At 43.6% G+C, this 20,622-nt stretch overlaps 1 protein-coding gene across 1 annotated transcript in view; it reads right to left on the bottom strand.

The window, feature by feature from the left end:
* Positions 1–800: 800 nt before the first annotated feature.
* MYO5B (myosin VB) overlaps positions 801–20,622 on the bottom strand; it is a gene marked incomplete at its 5' end in the record, with an annotated part of 119,775 nt that continues 99,953 nt past the window's right edge. Inside the window, 11 exons of the mRNA XM_042028169.1 lie at positions 801–5,216; positions 5,981–6,061; positions 7,018–7,192; positions 7,744–8,029; positions 8,762–8,912; positions 10,949–11,038; positions 11,381–11,532; positions 12,631–12,774; positions 13,772–13,865; positions 14,566–14,764; positions 17,482–17,559. Coding sequence (XP_041884103.1) covers positions 5,064–5,216; positions 5,981–6,061; positions 7,018–7,192; positions 7,744–8,029; positions 8,762–8,912; positions 10,949–11,038; positions 11,381–11,532; positions 12,631–12,774; positions 13,772–13,865; positions 14,566–14,764; positions 17,482–17,559 — 1,603 coding nt within the window. The remainder of the gene's footprint in view (positions 5,217–5,980; positions 6,062–7,017; positions 7,193–7,743; positions 8,030–8,761; positions 8,913–10,948; positions 11,039–11,380; positions 11,533–12,630; positions 12,775–13,771; positions 13,866–14,565; positions 14,765–17,481; positions 17,560–20,622) is intronic.

Genomic DNA, 20,622 nt, shown 5'->3' with positions numbered 1-20,622 from the left:
ACAACAGCACAAGGACCTGGAGCTGCTGCAGCCAGTCCAGAGGAGGCCACCGAGATGCTCCAGGGCTGGAGCCCCTCTGCTCTGCAGCCAGCCTGGGACAGCTGGGGGTGTTCAGCTGCACAAGAGAAGGCTCCAGGGAGAGCTCAGAGCCCCTGGCAGGGCCTAAAGGGGCTCCAGGAGAGCTGCAGAGGGACTGGGGCCAAGGCCTGGAGGGACAGGACGCAGGGAATGGCTTCCCGGTGCCAGAGGGCAGGGCTGGATGGGATATTGGGAAGGAACTGCTGTCTGGGAGGGTGGGCAGGCCCTGGCCCAGGGTGCCCAGAGCAGCTGGGGCTGCCCCTGGATCCCTGGCAGTGCCCAAGGCCACGCTGGACAGGGCTTGGAGCAGCCTGGGATATGGAAGGTGTCCCTGCCCATGGCAGGGGGTGGGATGGGATGGGCTTTAAGATCCCTTCCAACCCAAACCACTCTGGGTTTCTGTAATTTAAGCACATGCACAGGGGGTGGCACTTCCTCCGCTCTTCTCCACTCATTTACAATGTCTCTCCACTCATTTACAATGTCTCTCAGGGCCGTAAGATTCCACACTCGGTGAGTTTCTCATTAGCTGCCAACATTTCAGCTCCTCTGAAATCAAGTTATAACTTCTAAACCTTTCAGTGTCATAAGTAAAAGTGATTCTCCTAATTTCTGTTTATAAAGTATTTTGTAGTGTTAAAATAGAAAAGTTTCTAATAGATAGAAGTGTATTTTGAAAGGGGTTATTTTTTTGCATTGCCATTTTTGACCAAGAGCCACAATTTCTTCAAAAGTGTTTATTTCACAAATTTTTTTTATCCCCAGCTGAATATTACAGTGACTATTACAAGCATTTTCTTATAAACAAAGGTGTAGTTTACAGATTTGTTCAAAATGGAAAAATATAAGCAGTAGTATTTCATCTACAGTATTCACTCATGTATATCATTCAGCTTTGACAGCAGCTATACCTTCTGCTTAAGGTAATGACACTTCACACCACAAAAAAAAAAAATAAAAATATCCCCAAAGATTTCAATATAGTAGCACTTTTTAAATATACTTTTTTTTCTTCTAATTTCAAATTAATCTGAAAGTCTTTGCCCATTGGCATTCACAACTTGAAATAATTTGGATACTCATCAGGGTAGTATGTCCTCTGGATTGTTTTACTTAACATCTACCTTGCTAGAATTTCTTTCAGAAAAAATCAATTTATGACTGCCATATATATATGAATCAATAAAGTTTGAGGAAAAAGCTTCATGGAAGTTCATGCAATTTATTTTAATTAGGTTCTATTTATATGCAATGATAAAAAGCTAATTTTTCAGTTAATAAGTTTCCACATTTCATCCACTTACTACTGAAGATGGAGGAAAATAACCTATTGTTTCAAGTGCAGCTTTTTCATTTGTACCTTTTGCAAATCATACAGATAAAAGAGTCGTGTCCCGCAAAGATTTCTGTGTTTACGTTGCAGTTCGAGGAAAAGCAGCCACTGTGCTTAGAACATGCCCACATTTTGGTACTGTTTCACCAATACGAACAAATTCTTGTAGATCCAGTGGAATAAACTGCATGAGCAAAAAATGTTTGTAATGTAGGATTGCATAAATTCAGTCTTGAGGTCTAATGCTCTTTCTACAGTCAACTACAGCAGCTTTATCAGATAAGATAAGCAACCTCAGTTACGAAACGCCAATTTAAAAAAAAAGAAAAAGGAACTTTCTGGTGAAAATGAAACGTGGATGTTATCCTGGATGCTTCTTGTAGGTCAGCCAGCATACGCCTGAACTCATGTTTGAAGTGTTGGTTTTGTAATGCTGGTGATTTGGGCGTTTTGATGGTTTAATTTATTTTATTCCCAGTAGTGCTTTTCTGAAATATAAGCCATCATATTTGCAAAAATCACCGTGGGTCACTATTGGTTTTTTCCCCTAAGAACTTCAAAGTGTTTTTGCAGACCTCCTCAAAGTAAGATTTTATAAGTAGGCTTTTAAATCCATAGACAACTTTTTCTGTGACAGAATAATAAAAATATTCCACTGTTTTAATGCTTATTTCAGAGAAACAGTGGTTGAGCTAAACAGCTAAAGGCACAGAGTGGGAAAATGCTAAACTTAATAATATTTAAAAATAAAGACAGATCTGGAGAAGAGCCAGCTTTCTCTAAGCCATGTGTTCATTTTGCCTTTTAAATAAAGAAGTGTAAATCTGAGGAAAGAAAGGCATGCTTGAGCATAGCTATTTAACTAATTAACATTTAAATACAAATTTTAAAAACTGCTAACAGAAAAGATAGCATATATTAAAGGTATTTCATACAGAGTTCTCTTCCAGTTGGATCTCACTGGATAAACTACACGGTGACAGATCAAGATGTTAAATCCCAGTTCCCATCTATACATACTAAGAGTTTTTAAGAAAGAACATATAAATTACGATCCTGAAAGTGCCAGTGAAGGACCATTATCCCCTAGAAGACCATTAAGCACATTTTACAATGGTGATCAGCAACAAAGTCATTGCAGAAGAGGATTCTGCTGCAACCTGTCATTTCGTCTGAGTGATAAGCATAGATTTAATCAATGTGTTGGGAATTGTACTCCAAATAATTTACATCAGAAAGAGGTAGAGACCTGAACTGCCTGAAACTGCTAACCTAAGGTGAATCCTGAGCAACAGCTCTCTCTTGAAACCACCTTACAGAAAGGCTGAATATCCTTTTGAATTATTTATTTTTAAACCGTGATGACTAGTGGAGCATGGAAAGAAGGGAGAAGAGACAACTAAAAAAATTCAGTGCACTGCAAAGACATTCATTGTGAAGAGGTAGGTGAAAATAAATAAAGATATTTTGGGTGAGCGTGTGGTAGGGCTTGCTGGGCACGGACAGTAGACTGGTGGCATTGCTCTCATTGTATAGCAAGGGGAGATGAAGGCACTACTGAAGACACAGCAGAGGTGAGTGCTCAAGGACTGCAGTCTGGAGGTAGTCCTGGCTCTATACAAGCAAAAAATCTGTCATTAGATGGGTGATGGTTAAGGGGAAAAAATTTACTTTTTAGTCGGAAGTCTGTCCTTTAGTGGTAACAGCTGTTCTAAACTATAGTCTCCATTTGAAACCATGTATTTACCCACTGGCATAGACCGATATAATTCTGCACAGCACTCAACTTTCTTTTAAAATGTGCTTTTTTGGATAGTAATATACATATATAGTACATACAGGACTACTGCAGTTTGTATATACACCAATTATGTACACGATGTCTAAATCACAACACACTCCTTGCCTAAAAAAGGAAACTGCAGCAGACGGGAGTCAGTGTACCTGCAAGAAACTTCACATTCTACTTTAAACCTCTGAGCATACCTCGTGATAGATTTGCTGTTTGGATTTACACCAGCTAAAAGGAGTAAGATGGAGAGAGTGGGTTTTTCTTTGAAAGCTCTTGTCAAGATGGAACTGCGGACCACAGAAAGAACCACAAAAGCAGGTGAGTTCAGACTGATTTAAACAAGACCAAGATGGAAGTGAAAAGGACAGAATGCTGGCAGCCACACATCCTGATTGCAGTTTGGCACGTTGTGCTATGGCAGAAGTATGCCCACGCTGAGCGGTCATGGAGCAGTGCTGAGCCACAGGAACCCACCTCCTCCCCGGCTCAGCAGTCACCGAGAACTCAGCATGTGCTGGCAAGGACCAAGAAAAACCCATAGCTGGTCCCCTTCAACATCTGTGGGGTGAGGTCAGAGGGCTGGTTTAGTTTATAAGTCTGGTTAAAAAAAAACCAAAACCAAACCCTAACAGAATCTGAATTGATAGCAGTTACTCATTTAAGGTTGTTGTACACAACAAGTTTGGGTTCACTCTTAAAGAAATGGCTTACATTACTAACACACCACCTGACAGCTTTTTTTTGTGTTAGAACATTTCATCTCTTTTCTTTTAAAACTTTTTTTTTTTTTAATTTTTAAAACATTCTTCATTTATCCAAGCTGTGTATTTGTATGATTCTTAACATTTTGGATGACTACTGGACTGAATGGAGTCTTTTCCATGGACAGCTACCATTAGGACTAACCCACTGAATCTAGGTAGGGCTGGATGATTAAACTGGGTTGCCTTAGCATGATCTATGCTTGAGGTTCTGATACTGGCCATGTAATAGGTCCAAGAACCTTGACAGCCACTGGATGAAAGTTTTTGACACTTGAAAGCACAGGGAAAGCTAACAGTAGGGATCAGGATGATGCTATACAAGAAGCAGAAGGCTTAAGGCAGTCCTTTGCATCATGATTATTTCACTAGGACAAAACCTTTGCTAACATAAATTTGGTAGTGTAAGAAAGTCCAATGTAACAAAGTCCTGACAATTTATTTAAATTTCCACTAAGCAGATGCACTGAATGTATTTAGGAGGAGCAACAACTGTTCTCAAACATAGAATTTGTGACAAATTCCACATCAGTGGAAACAAGCAGCATCCCAGCCCTGTTACCTTTCTGGTGTGATAAATATGTACCTCCTGCAATTTACCTTCTGAATTCACTACTGTGGATGCAGTTACTAGCAACAACTGGAGGCAGAACTGCATGTTCTGTTATTCACACACACAAGACCACCCCCTACTAGACAAATTACATCCTTCAAGGCAGCACAAGTGTCTCAGATTTTGTTTTTGTCATAGACACCTATGAAGATCAAAATAAGCTGTCTCCCACTTTTATCCTTTTTTGTTAGTAGCTTTTGGAGATGATTATGGGCTTTGAACTATGTCAACATAAAATCAAGCAGTAAAAAATACATCTAACTTTTCAAGTATCCTTATTTCTGAGCTGCAAATTACCAAAAAAAAATCACATACAGACCAGTGTCTTTTTTAGTGTACATTTTAGCATCCATTTGTTACTGTGCACTGGTTCTTCCATAAGCCTATTTGGTCCATATTTAAAGAGCTCCTTGAATTCCTTTCATGATTTTTTCTTCCGTTGCTGGAGGTCTCTGGGTGTGAGAGGGGAGCTTAGTTCTACTTTCTTCAGACTTTATTGAGAAAATCCAAGTTGAGAGAAGCAGGGAGATGAATGGAGTCCATGGTGATGGCGGATGGGTTGAATGGGAACAGAACTGGGAACATGTGCTTGAAGTCTAACAGCAGCTGTGGAGGGTCATTCCGTTCTTGCAAGTGCTTCTGTTGGGTGTGGGAGAAGAAAACAAGTTTAGCATCAGTTGTTGCCTTTTCTTGTGGTGTTTAACACTATCAAAGGTTTGAGAATGTACATAATTTTATACATACTGCAGAAAACAGTGAGAACTATTATGTTCTCTTCTGCAGCAGCTTTCCTCTGAGCAAGTATTTACAGGAATTTCTATACAGACTATAGGAAACAGGAGAACCTGGTTACATTTTCTACAGACCACAAAGTAAGATACAAGTCCTGGAAACAAGATGACCCCCCATGCACAGCAAAACCAGGACTACATGATACCAGCAGAGCACCTTTGATTCAGCTGCTCAACCATGGAGATATGTTCTGGGGGTACCTGAACACATGCCTTTCCTTTTCCTGCCTGCTCCTTGTGAGCATTAAAAGATGTTCGGCTTTAATTTGTTTATTTGTCCTTTACTTGCCAATTTCTACCTCCTATCTCAGAAGTAACTCCATTTCACCAATGCTTTGTTGACTCCTGCAGTCCCCAGTCGTGTTGCTACTGAAGAGCTGAATTATCTGAGCTGGGGATTTGAGTGCTTATTGCCCTCTGTGATTAACAGCCTGGTTATCCCTGCAGCTGTGTGCTGTAAATGCATGCACACACATGGAGAACTGAGTTCAGGACAACCTGCAGCAGCATGCCTTTTACAAAATGCCCGAGTTAGCAGTGATTTAATACAGATGTCACTAAAACTACAGAGACATCATTCAAGCCCTCCAATTGACAGCCCTTTAAATTTACCTGTATGTTTCGTATGAAAGCTACTGTCACACGTTCTTCAAACTCATTCACAGGAGTGTAGAGATTAAGTATCTTTACAATCTGTTGAAAACAAAACAGGGTTACAGTTGTGAGAAGCCAAACTTTTCCAGAACACAAAGCACCACCAGCAGTTTGTCATTATATGTCCACAACACACCTGCCATGACCAAACTGAGAACAGAACCAGCACAAGTATCATCCTGGTGTTTCTCTTTGCCTGCTCTAAGGTATTACAAGATCTCTGGACCTGTTAAAACCACTTCTTATGGCAACGTTTGTAAATTGGGAATAGACTTAAGACAACAGATTTATACAGGGACTCCACTTGGCTGGCACATGGTGACATGGATGGCTTCTGATGTCACCTCTACAATACTTCTCTTGATGCTCCCTCACTCCTCCTCCCTTACCACCCCTCAGCTTTTCTCAAAAACGCATGTTCAGGACAGGGTGACAGAGATATATTAGAAAGGCTCTCTGAGAACCACTGGAAATCAGCTCACACATCTCACTTCTCCCTTCCTACAACAGTATCAAATTAAGGACAGGCAATCCAGCAGTAAAAAACGTGAGTTTATGTCCTCCAGGAATGGAGTCTCAAAGTTTAAGATCAGATCCAGCCAGCCTAGGTTGGCACTTCTCAACCTTCCGCCCCAAATATGAATCCTTGGTGGGCATCCTGCAGACATAGCCAGTTTAAGACCTGGCAAAAGACAACAGGTGGGTTTAAAATGTCAAGAACCCAACTTACACAACAAACTCCTTGGGTCTGGGTTTCATTTTTGCACATTTCTGGAGCTCCAGTGCCATCAGTGACACCATAAAAGAGGAGCCACTGCTGTGACCAGCTCTGAGAGGGGCCAAGACATAACATCAGTCCTGGAAACGGCAAGTTGTGCCCACTGAAGGAATGGCACACTGAGGCTGAGCACTGAAGAGCTGGCAGCAGGAGACCACCCTTTCCCACTCCTTAATTATCCACACCCTGTGCTGTAAACCCCAGGCCTGCTCCCCACCTGCTGGGTCGTGAGCGACGTGCACAAGGAGCAGATGGCCTCAGCATCCTCCGAGGTTTTCTTTTTCAGCTGCAGGAGCTGTGCTGCCTGAATCAAGGGCTCCAAAGTTTGTGCTGCTCCACTCTGCTGCAGATTCTTTCCACGCAGCCATTCCTCCAGCTGGCTTATGTTAAACCTGGATAAGCAATCAAGACAAGATGTGAGCTGAGAGATAAGAATAGCATCTCAAAAGGCCTCTTTGGGACTCAAGTTTTGTTGCAGTGTTGGTGTATGTGGCTTTTTGTGATACACACAGCATGAGGCAATCAGACTAAAGCTTAATACTCAACAACTCTGAGTAAAATTTATACTGTAAGTACTTTACAAATAGATGAACCCTGTAACAGCTGAACAATACAAGGGAGGTGCTTTTCTACAGCATTCAGATTCCTCCAAGTTTCAACAATTAAAATGAAGCTTTTAACCAGCTTTTAAATGCTAACAAGATCCTGCAAGATACCCAGGTACCTTTGAGAATATCTACATAGAAAACACTTTTGCTGTGCCCACTCTCCAGCTCAAGGGGAACACACAAAGATCCAGTGTGGGAAAGAGAGAGGGTAGCAAAAAGAAGATTTGACTAATTTACACTGAGAAATGCACTTTATTTTCCTATTTTCCACCAACTTATAACATTAACAAAACTTCCCTAAGCAGGCACAGCCATGCCCCAAGCCCCAGCCCCACCTCAGCTGCATGCCCGTGCTCCACGAGCAGACGTCCTTCCTCAGCAGGAGGTTGTTCAGGGCGACGGCATTGACCATGTAGAAGAGCTGCTTGAACACCTGCTGGATGATCTCTGGGTCCAGGCCCTGGTCACACATGATGCTGTGGAATGTGTTCAGCTGGCGAATCATTTCGTCCAAGCTGTAGGAGCTGTCACCTTCTGCCACAGCGGAGGAGTATTTCCTGTAGCCCATCGGTTTGACACTGGAAAGCCCCTGGATGCTCTCATTTTCCAACACTGCAGGCACTGAAAAAAGGGGATAGAAGGGCTAAAAAGCCTGCAATCACATATTCGTCACTAGCGGGAGGAACTGATCCCTCCGTGGGCTGCAATGAACACCTAACAGTCTCAGTGATGCAATGCCATGGATGCTGCGAGAACCGAGAGCAGGACAGATCCATGGATGGCTGGTTTACTCTGATAATACAAAATAGTTAAAAACACACGCAAATATCCTAGAATTATACAACAGTTTGGTTTGGAAGAGACCTTAAAGGCCATTTAGGTTCAACACCCCTGCCATGGGCAGGGACACTTTCCACTATTCAAGCCCTGTCCAACCCAGCCTGGGACACTTGCAGGGATGGGGCTTTCCTCAGATGAATCCTCAGGGATTTGGCTGAAGAAGTAACTCTTCTCATACCTTCTCTCACTCTCGGAAAACAAGGTTTTTATGACTCTTTTTCCTCTTCCCAATCCCTTCCTCCCTTATAATGTACATTTCCATCCATAAAAAGATTAACCACAAACCTGGTCTGGCAGCACAACCTCACCTCTTCCACTGCCTCCCCAACAGAAATAAAAGCGGTATCTTCTGTAGTGGGGGGAAAAACCCTCATCCTTATTAGTCTCTATCATGAAGGAAGATGAAAACTCTCCCAGGTCAAGCTGGCAGTGTGCAAAGGTCTGAAAAGCAGCCAGAGCAGATAATCTGGGCCAAAAAAGCCCTTGCTAAAGGGCAGCGTGCTGTGAGCTCACCGATCATGGGCTGCAGGATGCCCCCGGCAATGTTGATGAGCTGCTGGTAGATCTGGATGGAGAGGTGGCCCAGCACCTGGCGGTACTCGGTCAGGTCGAAGTTCTTCAGGCAGTGCTCGTTCTGCTTCGCCGTGTTTTGGGTCATGAAACCCTGAACAGGAAATTAAAGCACCCAGGTTTGTTATCCCACCCACTTACAGTCCATCAAAATCACTGCATTAAAACCCCCCGGCACCCTTAGAGTACAATATACCAAAACATGTTACCAAAGTACATTATAGAAAAGAACAAAACTCATAAATCACCTTTGATTTACTCAGGCATTTGTTCATAAGTTATTACTAGAGGACTACTTTTTGAAGAAAATCATTAAACTACCAGTTGTTCATTTTATCCTTACCAAGGACCTGCACATTTGTATTAACTGCAACACACAGGATTAGAAAATGACATTTCAGGCCCTCTGACACTACTTTATAGCTATGTGCTTATCCCTTTGAATTGCAACTGTTTTTATGGGAAACAAAGTATTTTAAAATTAAGATTTTTATAAAATTGGAGAAAAAAATTGTGCCTGCATGTTATGTGCTTTGACAACATTTTAAACTGTTCTGAAATTCATAAATCTCCCCAAATAACTGAAATTGTTGCCTGCCTTTTGCTGATACAGCTGAGCTCTAATCCTGCATTTGGCTGCTGCAAGCCCTCAGTTCTGGGCTCAGATATTAATACCAGTTTTAGTGGCAGAAGCCAATGCGATGTTTTAATTAACACAGATGCTTTAATTGCCTACTCATATGGTCTTATTTGGTGTGAAAATTAGAATTATGGAACTGTTTTTGTTGGTTGCTGACTAGAAAAATACAGCATGTACAAATTTGAGTTGATTTCACAATTTCCTCATTTTCCTGACTAATCGAAGAGCATCAAGCTCTTCACATGACAGGACTGCACGCGGTTTGGGATTTTCTTTTAAACCATTTCTTAAAAATAGCCTGGATTTAAAACTGGAGATAACAGTATTTTGGAAACTGCTCAGAAGTATTTCTCCCCTCTATTTTTTGCACCAAATTGCCAGTGGAATTTGCAAACAGCTGCTTCATTTAACACAGTAAATCATGGCAAACAACGTAAAATTTAAGACTGTGTTTTAGCCCAGCTGGTTTTCTGGGGAGGATTTTCTTTAAATGCAATATTATTCTCCAAACAGAAGAGGGCAAACAAGAGCATAACTGCTAGTAAGTATTCTCTAAAATATTTTTAATTTAACTTTTCATTTTAAATCTTCAAAATCCAGTGCTAAGTTTTTACACACAAATCCTTATCTTTTGAATGACCTGAATAGTTAATTTAATTGTATGAATTTTTTTTCTTAAAGTTTGAATGCTCAATATATCTAACAAAAATCAAGATTTAAAAAAAAAACCCAGCATTTGGGTCTGTTGAAAATTTTAATATGCAGAATACATAGCTGTAAGGATGGCAGTGTGTAATGTTCTAGGAGGACTGTGCTAATCCTATTTTTGTTGGAAGGGAACAGCTTTAATAAAACTTATTCCAAGCTATGAAATATTAGTTAATGAAAAGCTGTGGGACCAACTAAAACCAGGATAACAGCCTCCAAAACAGCCCACCACAGATAGAATGGGAGAGCTGGAGGTGTTCAGCTGCACAAGAGAAGGCTCCAGGGAGAGCTCAGAGCCCCTGGCAGGGCCTAAAGGGGCTCCAGGAGAGCTGCAGAGGGACTGGGGACAAGGCATGGAGGGACAGGACGCAGGGAATGGCTTCCCAGTGCCAGAGGGCAGGGCTGGATGGGATATTGGGAAGGAATTGCTGTCTGGGAGGGTGGGCAGGCCCTGGCCCAGGGTGCCCAGAGCAGCTGTGGCTGCCCCTGGATCCCTGGCAGTGTCCAAGGCCAGGCTGGATGAGGCTTGGAGCACCCTGGGACAGTGGAAGGTGTCCCTGCCCATGGCAGGGGTGGCACTGGATGAGCTCTGAGGTCCTTTCCAACCCCAGCCATTCTGTGCTTTTAGGAGCCTTCCCAGGAGCTGCCGTGCTATATCCAGATTAACCAAGGAGGGAAGTCTGAGTGGCCCCATCCCACAGTCAGGGGGAAACCCCTGGTGCCAGGAGGATGCAGGACCCTCCCTGCAGGGCTGCCCACCACCCCCCAGGCCAGGTTCTCACCTCTTCCCCGCTGTACTGCTTCAGGCAGTGCAGGAGGCGGCACGTGTTCGCCAGCCAGAACGACGTCATCTCGAAGTCATCGTGGTGCTTCTGCAGAGACAAAGTGAAAACATGTGAGATGCCCCCCTCCCTTCCAGTGGGGGGTGATGGCATCACGAAACAAAGCGATTCTGAGTTTCCCCACCCAAAATCAGGAAGTTTTCACTCTGCAGCTGGGCAGTATTAGCCATTTCTTCCCCGCAAACTTTTTTTTTGATCTCTAAATTCAAACAATTTTATTGCTAAGATCACAATTCTTGTTCTTCTAAAAAGGGAGGCTCTAAGAGCAATTTGGCTTGAAAATTGCTGTGAGAGCTGAGTGCCACACACTTGGACATGGTTATTACCATCTGATACCTCTCAACCCCGAGATAAGAGCAAATGGGCACCTGCCTTCAGCACTTTCTTAACGCCGTTGATGGTGGAGGTGAGCAAGGAGTGCACCTTCTGGTCATCATTGATGTAATCTGCGTGTCTGATGCACATGTAGAGGATGTAAGCAGGAAGGCAGGGGACAGTAGCAGACACCGCCTGGGGCTTGAGATCTAGAAGATTTGACAATTAACAAATAAAAAAATTCACAAAAAAAAGCCAAACTTAAGTTTCCCCAATTGACAGGTGAAGCAGAGAACGCCAGAGCTGGAGATGTACCCAGGCAAACCCCTCTCCCCTCAGCCCTGGGGAAAACGGTATTTTGGCTCTGCAACTTGCATCCCTCTCTGCAGCATGGACACAGAGCCAGAGGTCCAGCTGCAGGGCAGAGGGACCTGCCCTAGACCCTCAGCACAAGGGCTTGGGAGGGCAGCCCTGTCTGCACCACCCCATTTCACCTTATGGATGCACAGTAGAAACAGAGCTTCTTTACCACATAAAACCCTACCCCAGCAGCATACAAACCACCTTGGAACAGCTCCCTGAAGCTTTCAGGAATACCTCCCACAAGCTATAAATCCCCTCTCTGAACTGATGACACATTAAATCGCTCTTTCCCTCAAGATACTGAATCCTAATGGCAGCTGTGGGCATTTGGAGCCTCTAAAGGACTGTCTGATATGGGGAACTTCAATGCCCACAGCAATGGGCTAGCACTGCTCTTTGAACACTTTTGGGATCCTCACTAGGTTCCACTGGGGTTAGAGAGTGGTGGTAAATACCAATGCCTAGCCAGGGAACCCTAACTTCTGGAACAGCACTGAGTGAGGGGATGCTGCATCAATTCTGACCAGGCTGTGCAGTGCAGAGGAGCTCACAAGTTCATTATCTGTTGTCTGTTATTACCTCATAAACCGAACTCCCTTTGTTCCACTGCTGTGCCAGATCCCAGGGGTCTATCCTTCTGCCATCCTCTCCCTATCTTTCACAACGTAGGAAGCTCAGCAAGTTACTGCCTGCTCTAAAAACTGCAGCCTCGCTTTGCATTTCCCACTTTTTGCTATCCCGAGGGGATTGTATCCATACTGGTCTGTCTGCTTAGTGCAGCACTACTTCACCTACCCAAACTGCCATCACCACAAACATGCAGCCCCAGAAGGGATTAACTGAGAAGATTTATTTGTCTACCTTGATTTTTTAATCTCAAGTTTACAAACTCCCCCAGGCAGGAGAAGAAGCAGCCAGGCAGAGGAGCAGAGCAAGTTCCCCACCTGTAATGAGGTTTCGGATGAGAAGTGGCTCATCTTCCTTGTAATATTCCAGCATTCCCTGAAAATCTTTCTCCTTCCTCTGGACAGCAACCTGCATGTTCCGCTCATGTGACCTCCTCTCCACTGGCACCATTGTCTGTGATGCTGTGAAGAGAAAAGTGCATCAACAGTGGCACCTGGAAATCAACAACTTCTCAGGCCCTTCACTGGCCTTAAGTGCAGACAGCAAGTCAAAAAGTTATATATTAAATTCCCAATAATGTCATGAGCTTTGACAGACTTATAAAAATATAAACAATCAGGTCCTGGATTACCAGTCTGCAGAGTTCTGACTATGAATGAAAGAAAAAGTGCAAAACTTGAACCTGAAAGAGGAAAAAATGAAGCCATTTTTTATTTTCCAAGAGACCACAGGCTAGAAGGTAGCAACCCTAGTGTATGATTTTCACACAATGGGGCAAAAAGCAGACAGGCAATGCAGAATCCCTGAGCATGTCATCTTCTGTCTGCCTGCAAAGCTGCAAACCTCAGTGGCACACTGCTGAAGTGTAATAAAGCAGAAGAGACCAGCATGTAAATACTGCAGCAAGCAGCATGCAAATCACACTGACAGAGACCAGCTGGGCGAGCCGTGGAAACCCTCCAGTTATTCAGCTTAATTTCACTTAATGCCTGGTTTCCAGAAATTAACTCATGAGAATGGGGCTCTCTGATTAATCACGGCTTCTCCAGAGAACAGGAAACGCTTTCTGTACAACACAGATGCCACATTTAAGGTGCTTTCTCATCAAGCAGAATATACATAAACATTTTAATACTAAAGGGTTATAATTCCCCCTTCAAAATTGACAGATCAGAGCATTTTTCTGCTGGCCACTGGGCTCCTTTCTGTGTCTCTGCCTGAGTCACTGCATTGACAGCAAAAAGGTTTCCTTAAATATCCTCCAAACCCTGGTACAGGGTCAGTGTCAGCTCAGTGCCTGCTGCTAGTTCAGTGCCAGAACAAGCAAAATCTTACTTTCATAGAAAGGAAAAGAGGGGGGAAAAAAAAACCCAAACCCTGCAGCCCTCCAAGGCTGGCCAAAGGAGTAAAACCCAAGTGCACTTCCCCCAACCCAGTATCTCCCAACACACAAGTCACCTTCAAAATCTTGGATCTTCTTCATGTAAATCTTCAGTTGCTTCTTCAGCTTCTTTTCATTCTTTTCCAACTTTTCCAGCAATTCTTTAAGATCCTGAAAGACAGAAGATGCATTTAAAAAAACTCCCAACATTAAACCCAAGAACAACTCATTTGGGGTGAGTTAGAAGCTGAAGCCTGATCTGTGCATCACCAAGGCATGGTGTGAGCACCTTGGTGGAAGAAGAGCACCCCCCACAGTATTTAATCCTGGCTGTTAATCACATTCAAACAGTTTTATTTAGATACTGGAGTTGTTGAAAAAGGCAAAAACTCAGGAGGTGTCAACATTCCCTCCAGACCTTGCACACAGATACACAAGGGGAGAAAGGGAAAATTTATGATCATCCAGGCCAACTTTTTGGAGGGGCAACTGCCCTTCCACACTTTCAATAAAAGCAAGCAAGGTGAAAGGCAGCACTGTGCTGCCTTTGTGCCTAACAGAGTAGAGGGGTCCCCAGTGATCTGATTTGGAAGGCAGTGCCACAAAGTAGACAGGCTTAAAAAAAGCATTTAAAAATATTTAAAAATAAAGCACCTATGTAGTCACAAAAGTCATATAGCCATGGAACATCAGCTCAAGGCCAAGTACCAACGCTCCCAAATGCACCGGTGGGAGATGCTGATGGATTCTGCACAGAGTTTAGGAGGGGTGAAAGAGATCCCAGTGCCCTCCCCTCCCTGTTATGCTTCCTATCTCCTTTCTCTCAAACTGTATTTTCCCCTCTTCCTGTGTTCTCAGCACAGCCTCTTACCAGGTTTTCATTGGTCAGCCGTGTAATTTCTTGCTGAAGTCCGAACTCCACCTGGACCTCTGGAGAGAGCTGCAGAGTCTGCAAGAACGCCTGCTGCTGCTTCTCCAGCTCCTCTTGCATTAAATCCACCTGGTTTCTCAGAGCTTCCATCTCCTCCTCATGCTCCCTTCTCTGATCCTGTAGCTGTGCTTCCAGCAACCTGAGAACAGGACCACACTGATCAGTCTGTGATGTCAGCATGATGGTAGTAACCACCACTTGAGTTTAGATCCTTCAAAATTAGCCAACTTGGGAGATATTCCCAGTCAACCTCCCTATAAAACTGACAAACAAGAAGCTGTGGCTATAATTGCCACATTAGTCTCTCATTTGTATACTGCAGATGAAATACTTTTGAAATTAAAGAGATATGAAATCAAATGTTGGTTGGGTTTTTTTGAATAAAGTGAGGAAAAAAATCCCAAAGCACCCTTTTTTATTTAACTGAATCAAACATCCAGGTTCCTTTACTTGCAAAAAGCAAATGCATGGCAAGAAAGCTGCACAGATCAACACCTGGAGGTTTTGTTTTCAAAAGCTCAGCTTGAAGGACATTTGTTCCTGTGCTCCTTTCCTGTCAAACATCAATTCTCACTCTTGAGAACTGAACTGCAGGTCTTGCAAATGGCTGTGTTCTGCTGGAATGCCACTGGCTTTGTTTCCTACATCTGGGAGTATCATAAAAGGCAGATGAAACCCTCCATTCCTCGTAGTTGTTTGTAGAGCTTCCATCCATCTTTTTGTTTAAAAAGAAGTACACTCACCAGTGCCTCAATTGGCTTCCCTCTAGACCAAGACACACAAATACTAACACCACGACACACAGCGGAGAGAAGCCACCAAACCCACCCCTTCTCCCACTTTCAGGTGTGCACTCCCTGTATTCCTCCAATAATTTGTCCTGCCAACCCTTCCCACCACCCTTTCACCTGCACCAGGCCACCTTCCAGCCCTGCACAAGGACAACTGTGGCACAGGGCAAGGTTGTGGAATGCTGAGCTAAAGGGTTACTAATACATTCAGTTAATGGATTAGCCAGCCATTTGCTAAGACATAATGCCTTTTAAATCCAGTGGAAGAATGATTCATCACTGAGATGTTAACTGCAGGCACCTGTGCTGATGGTGATGGTGACAAACCTGGCAGGTGACACGGTAATTGATCTTTTTAAGAGTGCCCCCTACCCTCTGCTGCATGGAAATCTCCCTTCAGCCCACCAGCTGTTGCCAGAAGACTGGAGTAAGTGACTTCAGAAGGTATGAGGACTCTGAGAGAGGGCCACCAAGCCAGAAACTGCAAAGTATAGTCCCAGAGTATACAGAACGATGGTGGCCAAGAGAGGAATGACCCAAGGGGATAACCAAGCCCCTGCCCCTGCTGCAGCTCATGGATGTGCCTGGTCAGAGCTATGGATCACCTCTCACTCAGCTCAGGGCCTTCTGACACTGGATGCAAACAGCAATCTCAAAGATGACTCTGCTGTCAACAGCTTCACACTGACCCAGGACATGCACAGACACAGAGCTGTGGGGAAAAAGCTACAACTCTCTCTGGTCCACAGGGAAATTGATGGTGATCCACTGCTGTGAACTGTTTCCCTACAGGAACAACTATGCATGGAATTTTTTTGTTACAGTGGGGATACCCAACATCTTTTGTTGTTGTTTTGGAGTTTTTCTTTAGTAACTTTTATAAAACAGTGCATGCTTTTAGGGAAGATCCCTGGATGAGAAGTACTAATCATTCCCCAGGTTGTTTTGTGTGGTTGTTGTTTTTGTTTTCTTTAGAAAATTTAACACAATCTCTACTTCCACCTTCCAGCACAAGATAGAAAAGCATGTTTTCCACCTATAGAAACATGGCCAATAATCCAGTCAGCCTCATAATCTCATCAGGATTTATATTCTTAATAGGCTTGGAAAATATAGACCCACCATGAAATAAGTATTAAGTACTTATTTTTCATTTTGTTTCTTCATATTGGGATTAGTTTGGGTTCAGCCTGGATAATCCATGAGACACCCTTAAAAGAACATACTCCTTCTGTGTACCTGGGTTCCTACTCTGGTTGGAAAAACACGTGAAATAATTGCTGGTATTTCTTCCTGTTACTGTCTTCCTCTTATTGTCTGGTTTCACTCTGATACCTCTGGATGCAACCCCTTTAGACCACTCTACACAAAATATTTAAATTTTTCATCTCTTTAATGCCCTTAAATGTTGAATAAAAATCATATACTTTGGAGCCCTATAACCACCAAGCACAGGGGTGATGCAGGACAGGAATCCAAGAGGGATATTTGCCCAGCAGAGCAGGACGTGGGGAGAGCTGAGCAAGGATGGCACCCGGTGTCCACCACGTGCCTTTCTCACCCACAGGCAACACATGGATGGGAGCACACAACCCCCAGGATTGTGCAAAAGTGAGCACTGGGATACAAGGACAGGCCCTCGCCTTCCAACAGGTCAAGGATTGGGAAGAAACACTTCTGAGAGGTGCCATATCTTAGTGCATTTTGGGGGAAAACAAATAAATAAAATAGGAGGGGTTTTTTGGCTTCTTGGAGATCCCAGCTTCCCAACCCCTTCATCACCCAATTTCCCATTAATGTCACATAATCCTTACTGGATCACAGCTCAGGCATTAGTGACAACAGCCACCACCAGCAACGGCCAGTTGGAACCATGACTCCTCTGAAAATTACAGGAGGGTCTCAATTCCTGCAGTGTGGAAATCTGACCTCCAGCTGCTCCCAGAGAGGACAATGGACCCTGTCCAGGATTATATGGCACCAGCAGAGCAAGAGAAAGAAACGAGGGAAAGGAAAAGGGAGGAGAAGGGGAAGCAGCAGTGGGGAAAAAAAGAAAGTGTTTGACCTGGCAACTTGCTTTAAACCTTGATAAGCCAAGCCGAGCTCTCCATCTTCATTGAGATAGCCCCAGTCCTCAGTCTTGCTAGAAATAAAGGACAGAAAAAGGAAACAAGAGGACAGAGAAAGACAAAAGGTCAATTGAAAGAGAAGGGGGAAAGGAGCAGAACCCTTATTTGTTTTATTAAGTATTATTTTTTAGAGCACACTTTCATTGCATTGCATTTCTTTTTCCACCGCAGGGAAGGAGAGCCCGGCCCTGGCTGTGCCCTGTATGACATTTTAAAAACAAGTTTCTCCATTTCCTTCCCACTGCAGCAACTCCCACTGGTCTAAAATAAATTCTCCTCCTTCTACTTCAGCCAAGGGTTTCCCTGGCATTTGAGTCAAACACATCAGTCTTTCCTCGGAGCAACCTGTGGTGGAGCAAACACCACATGCATCCACACAAGATCAATCTCCTCTGTACACATCCAGGCAGAAAAGTCTCATCTCAATTTAATATTTTTAGCAGATTGGTTTTCTTAGTCTCCTTTCAGCAGATTGTTTGGGGTTTTTTTCAAGTTATATGAGGCAAGAAGCTGATTTATCTTCTCTAATGAGGTGCTGAACACATTAATAATGAGTGATGTAAGCTGGTCAACTTGACCAGAAGCACTTGTTACAACAAGATTTTATGTGACTTTGATGTCAGTTAGAAAACACCGTTTGTTTTAAGCAACAACAATTTTAAAAGTAAGCAAAGAAACCATAAAATTTAATATATCATTATATTAAAAAAAAACAACTAAACACAAACAAAACACAAAAAGAAGCAAGCCAGCACACATCTCCTGTTTTGAAAAGAGCTGTAGCAGATGCCATTCCCTGGCAAGGGAATCTCTGCATATTTCAGTGGAAAAGCACAACATACAAACTTTCTACAGCAAATTTTCACACGAGGAAAGCAGTGAGAAATGTGGTGTTGCATGTAATGTAACACTGGAGTGTTACATAATGTAAGGCTCTGGAGGTGCCTTACCACCACAGACAGCTCGTGGATCCCTCCCCATGCCAGTGCTCCAGCACAGCACTTCTCAAAACTAGCAAACATTTCAGGGACGACATTTGCAAAGTTCATCTGTTAGAGCCACATGTATGAATTTAAATTAAAACCTTGTTGCTACCCCATATGTAGCAAGTTTCCAAAAGGGTCTGCAGGCTGACAGATACAGGGAAGTTTATTGGTCTCATTTGCATGAATTTGTTAGTAAAGTCTTTTTTTTGGTTCATATAATTTTAGCAGGACATGTCCTCAGGCACTAAAAACCAAAGGAAAAAGCAGGAAGGATCCTCACTATTTATTGCATGTCAGAAACCTGTGAAACCTCACATGATGAGCAGCATTTTTAAGAGATAGCCTCCTTGGGAAAATAGCTTTCCTTCCTTTTTTAATCACAGGCATTGAGATAAATGAGGAGAACAGTTCAAGGAAGTGCCATTATAAGATAAATATATAAAAAATGTCGATTTAAGGTAAACCTGCACTGGGAAATAAGTATTCAGTCCATCTCCATCAACACAGCACTGACACAGAAATCACTGCACTCCCCCTTCTCCCAGAAGTTCCTGTTGACCAAGACATAAAAAGGGGTCCCTTCAACGTAATTAGATTAATTAGCATCTGAAATATAATTTCCTAAAATGCTGGGTAAATCCTATTCTCAAATAAGGCTGGAGAGGACTTGAAAGGGCATGATTCACAAAGCCTTGTTTCCCCTTTATCCTGGTTTTGGAGGCACAGCTCTGTGGGAGCAAACTGCCCTCATCAAGAGCAAAAAATTCCTTCCCAAACACCTCCCTGCCCGGTGAAAGTAGCTTAAAGGAGGTGTAATACACCAAACCCAGACACATTAATTTCAGCATCTTCAGTAAATGATCATCTCTTCATAAAGAAGGGCATTTCACTTTCAGACACAGATACATCTTTTTGTTTTAGTTATAATGGAAAATAACGTGCACCACAGACTGGCTATATGGCAGAGTGGGAAGATACCCACTGGAGAGTGGGAAGCAGAGATATGAACCCTTTCCACATGATGGCCTTTCCCAGCTGCAAAAGCATCCCCCATGTGAAGCCAGCATCAGCTCTTTGCTTTGCATGGCAGCTGCAGGTGGGACTTGCCCAACAGGAAAAAAAAAATCCATGTACTCAACAGAAATCACTGGGAAGCTATCACGGAAGCTAATTTCAAAGACACAGCCTGATTTACTTTGAGCTGCCAGGTTATTATCTCTAACATCATCACCTGGTCTCTCACTGGCTCTGCATTTCCACCAAGATCAAACAGGCTTGAAAGAATGATCCCAAGAATTGAAACAGGGAATAAAAAGCCTACTTAGCTTTAGATTCAGCTACTGAAGCAGAAAATGAGGTAGGAACTAACTCGATGATTCCTCCCTTAGCAGCTGAAATTCAGCAGAATTTTTTTTTTTTTTAAAGGAAAAAAGAAACAAAAAAGCAGAGTTTAATGTATTTATAAAGAAAGGGCTGCTTTCAGTTCAAACTTGCCCTTGACCTGGAATCAAAGGGCTTTGTGGAGAGAGAATTGCTACATGGGCAGGTTTAGCAGCATGTGGCAGAGTTCCTCCTGCCATATTTAGAAGTGCTGCTTCTAAACACATGGAGACATAGAAGAATAAAAGGTTGATCTCCCACCAAAATAAAGCCATGCTCTGTGCTCAGCCTAAATAGCTAAGACGTGATGACTTGGAGCTAGGAGTGACTCCTGGGCAGAGCGAGGTTTTACCACATCAGTCAGCCTGGGCCAGTGGAAGAGCATCCACCTGGTCAAGAAGCACCACAGACCAGGGGGCAAAGAGCAGCTGACACCCCTGAAGGACAGAGCCATCCAGAGGGAGCTGGACAAGTCTAAGCAGTGGCCCAAGGGAACCTCTGAGGTTTAACAAGGCCAAGTGCTGGAGCTGCACCTGGGTCCGGGCAATGCTCGGAATCCATCCAGGCTGGGATGAGCAGCTGGAGCAGCCCTGGGAGAAGGACCTGGGGGTGCTGTGGGGGAGAGCTGGACCTGAACCCCCCGTGCCCTGGGCTGATCCCCAGTGTGGGCAGCAGGGCAGGGGGATTCTGCCCCTCTGCCCCGCTCAGGGG

Source organism: Corvus kubaryi, unplaced genomic scaffold, assembly GCF_017639235.1.
Source record: "Corvus kubaryi isolate FWS band 111438036 unplaced genomic scaffold, C.kubaryi_AGA036_p1.0 37308, whole genome shotgun sequence".
In the NCBI taxonomy this organism is placed as follows: Eukaryota; Metazoa; Chordata; class Aves; order Passeriformes; family Corvidae; genus Corvus; species Corvus kubaryi.
Note: the sequence above shows the minus strand (reverse complement) of the source record. Positions and strands in the feature narration are given on the sequence as shown.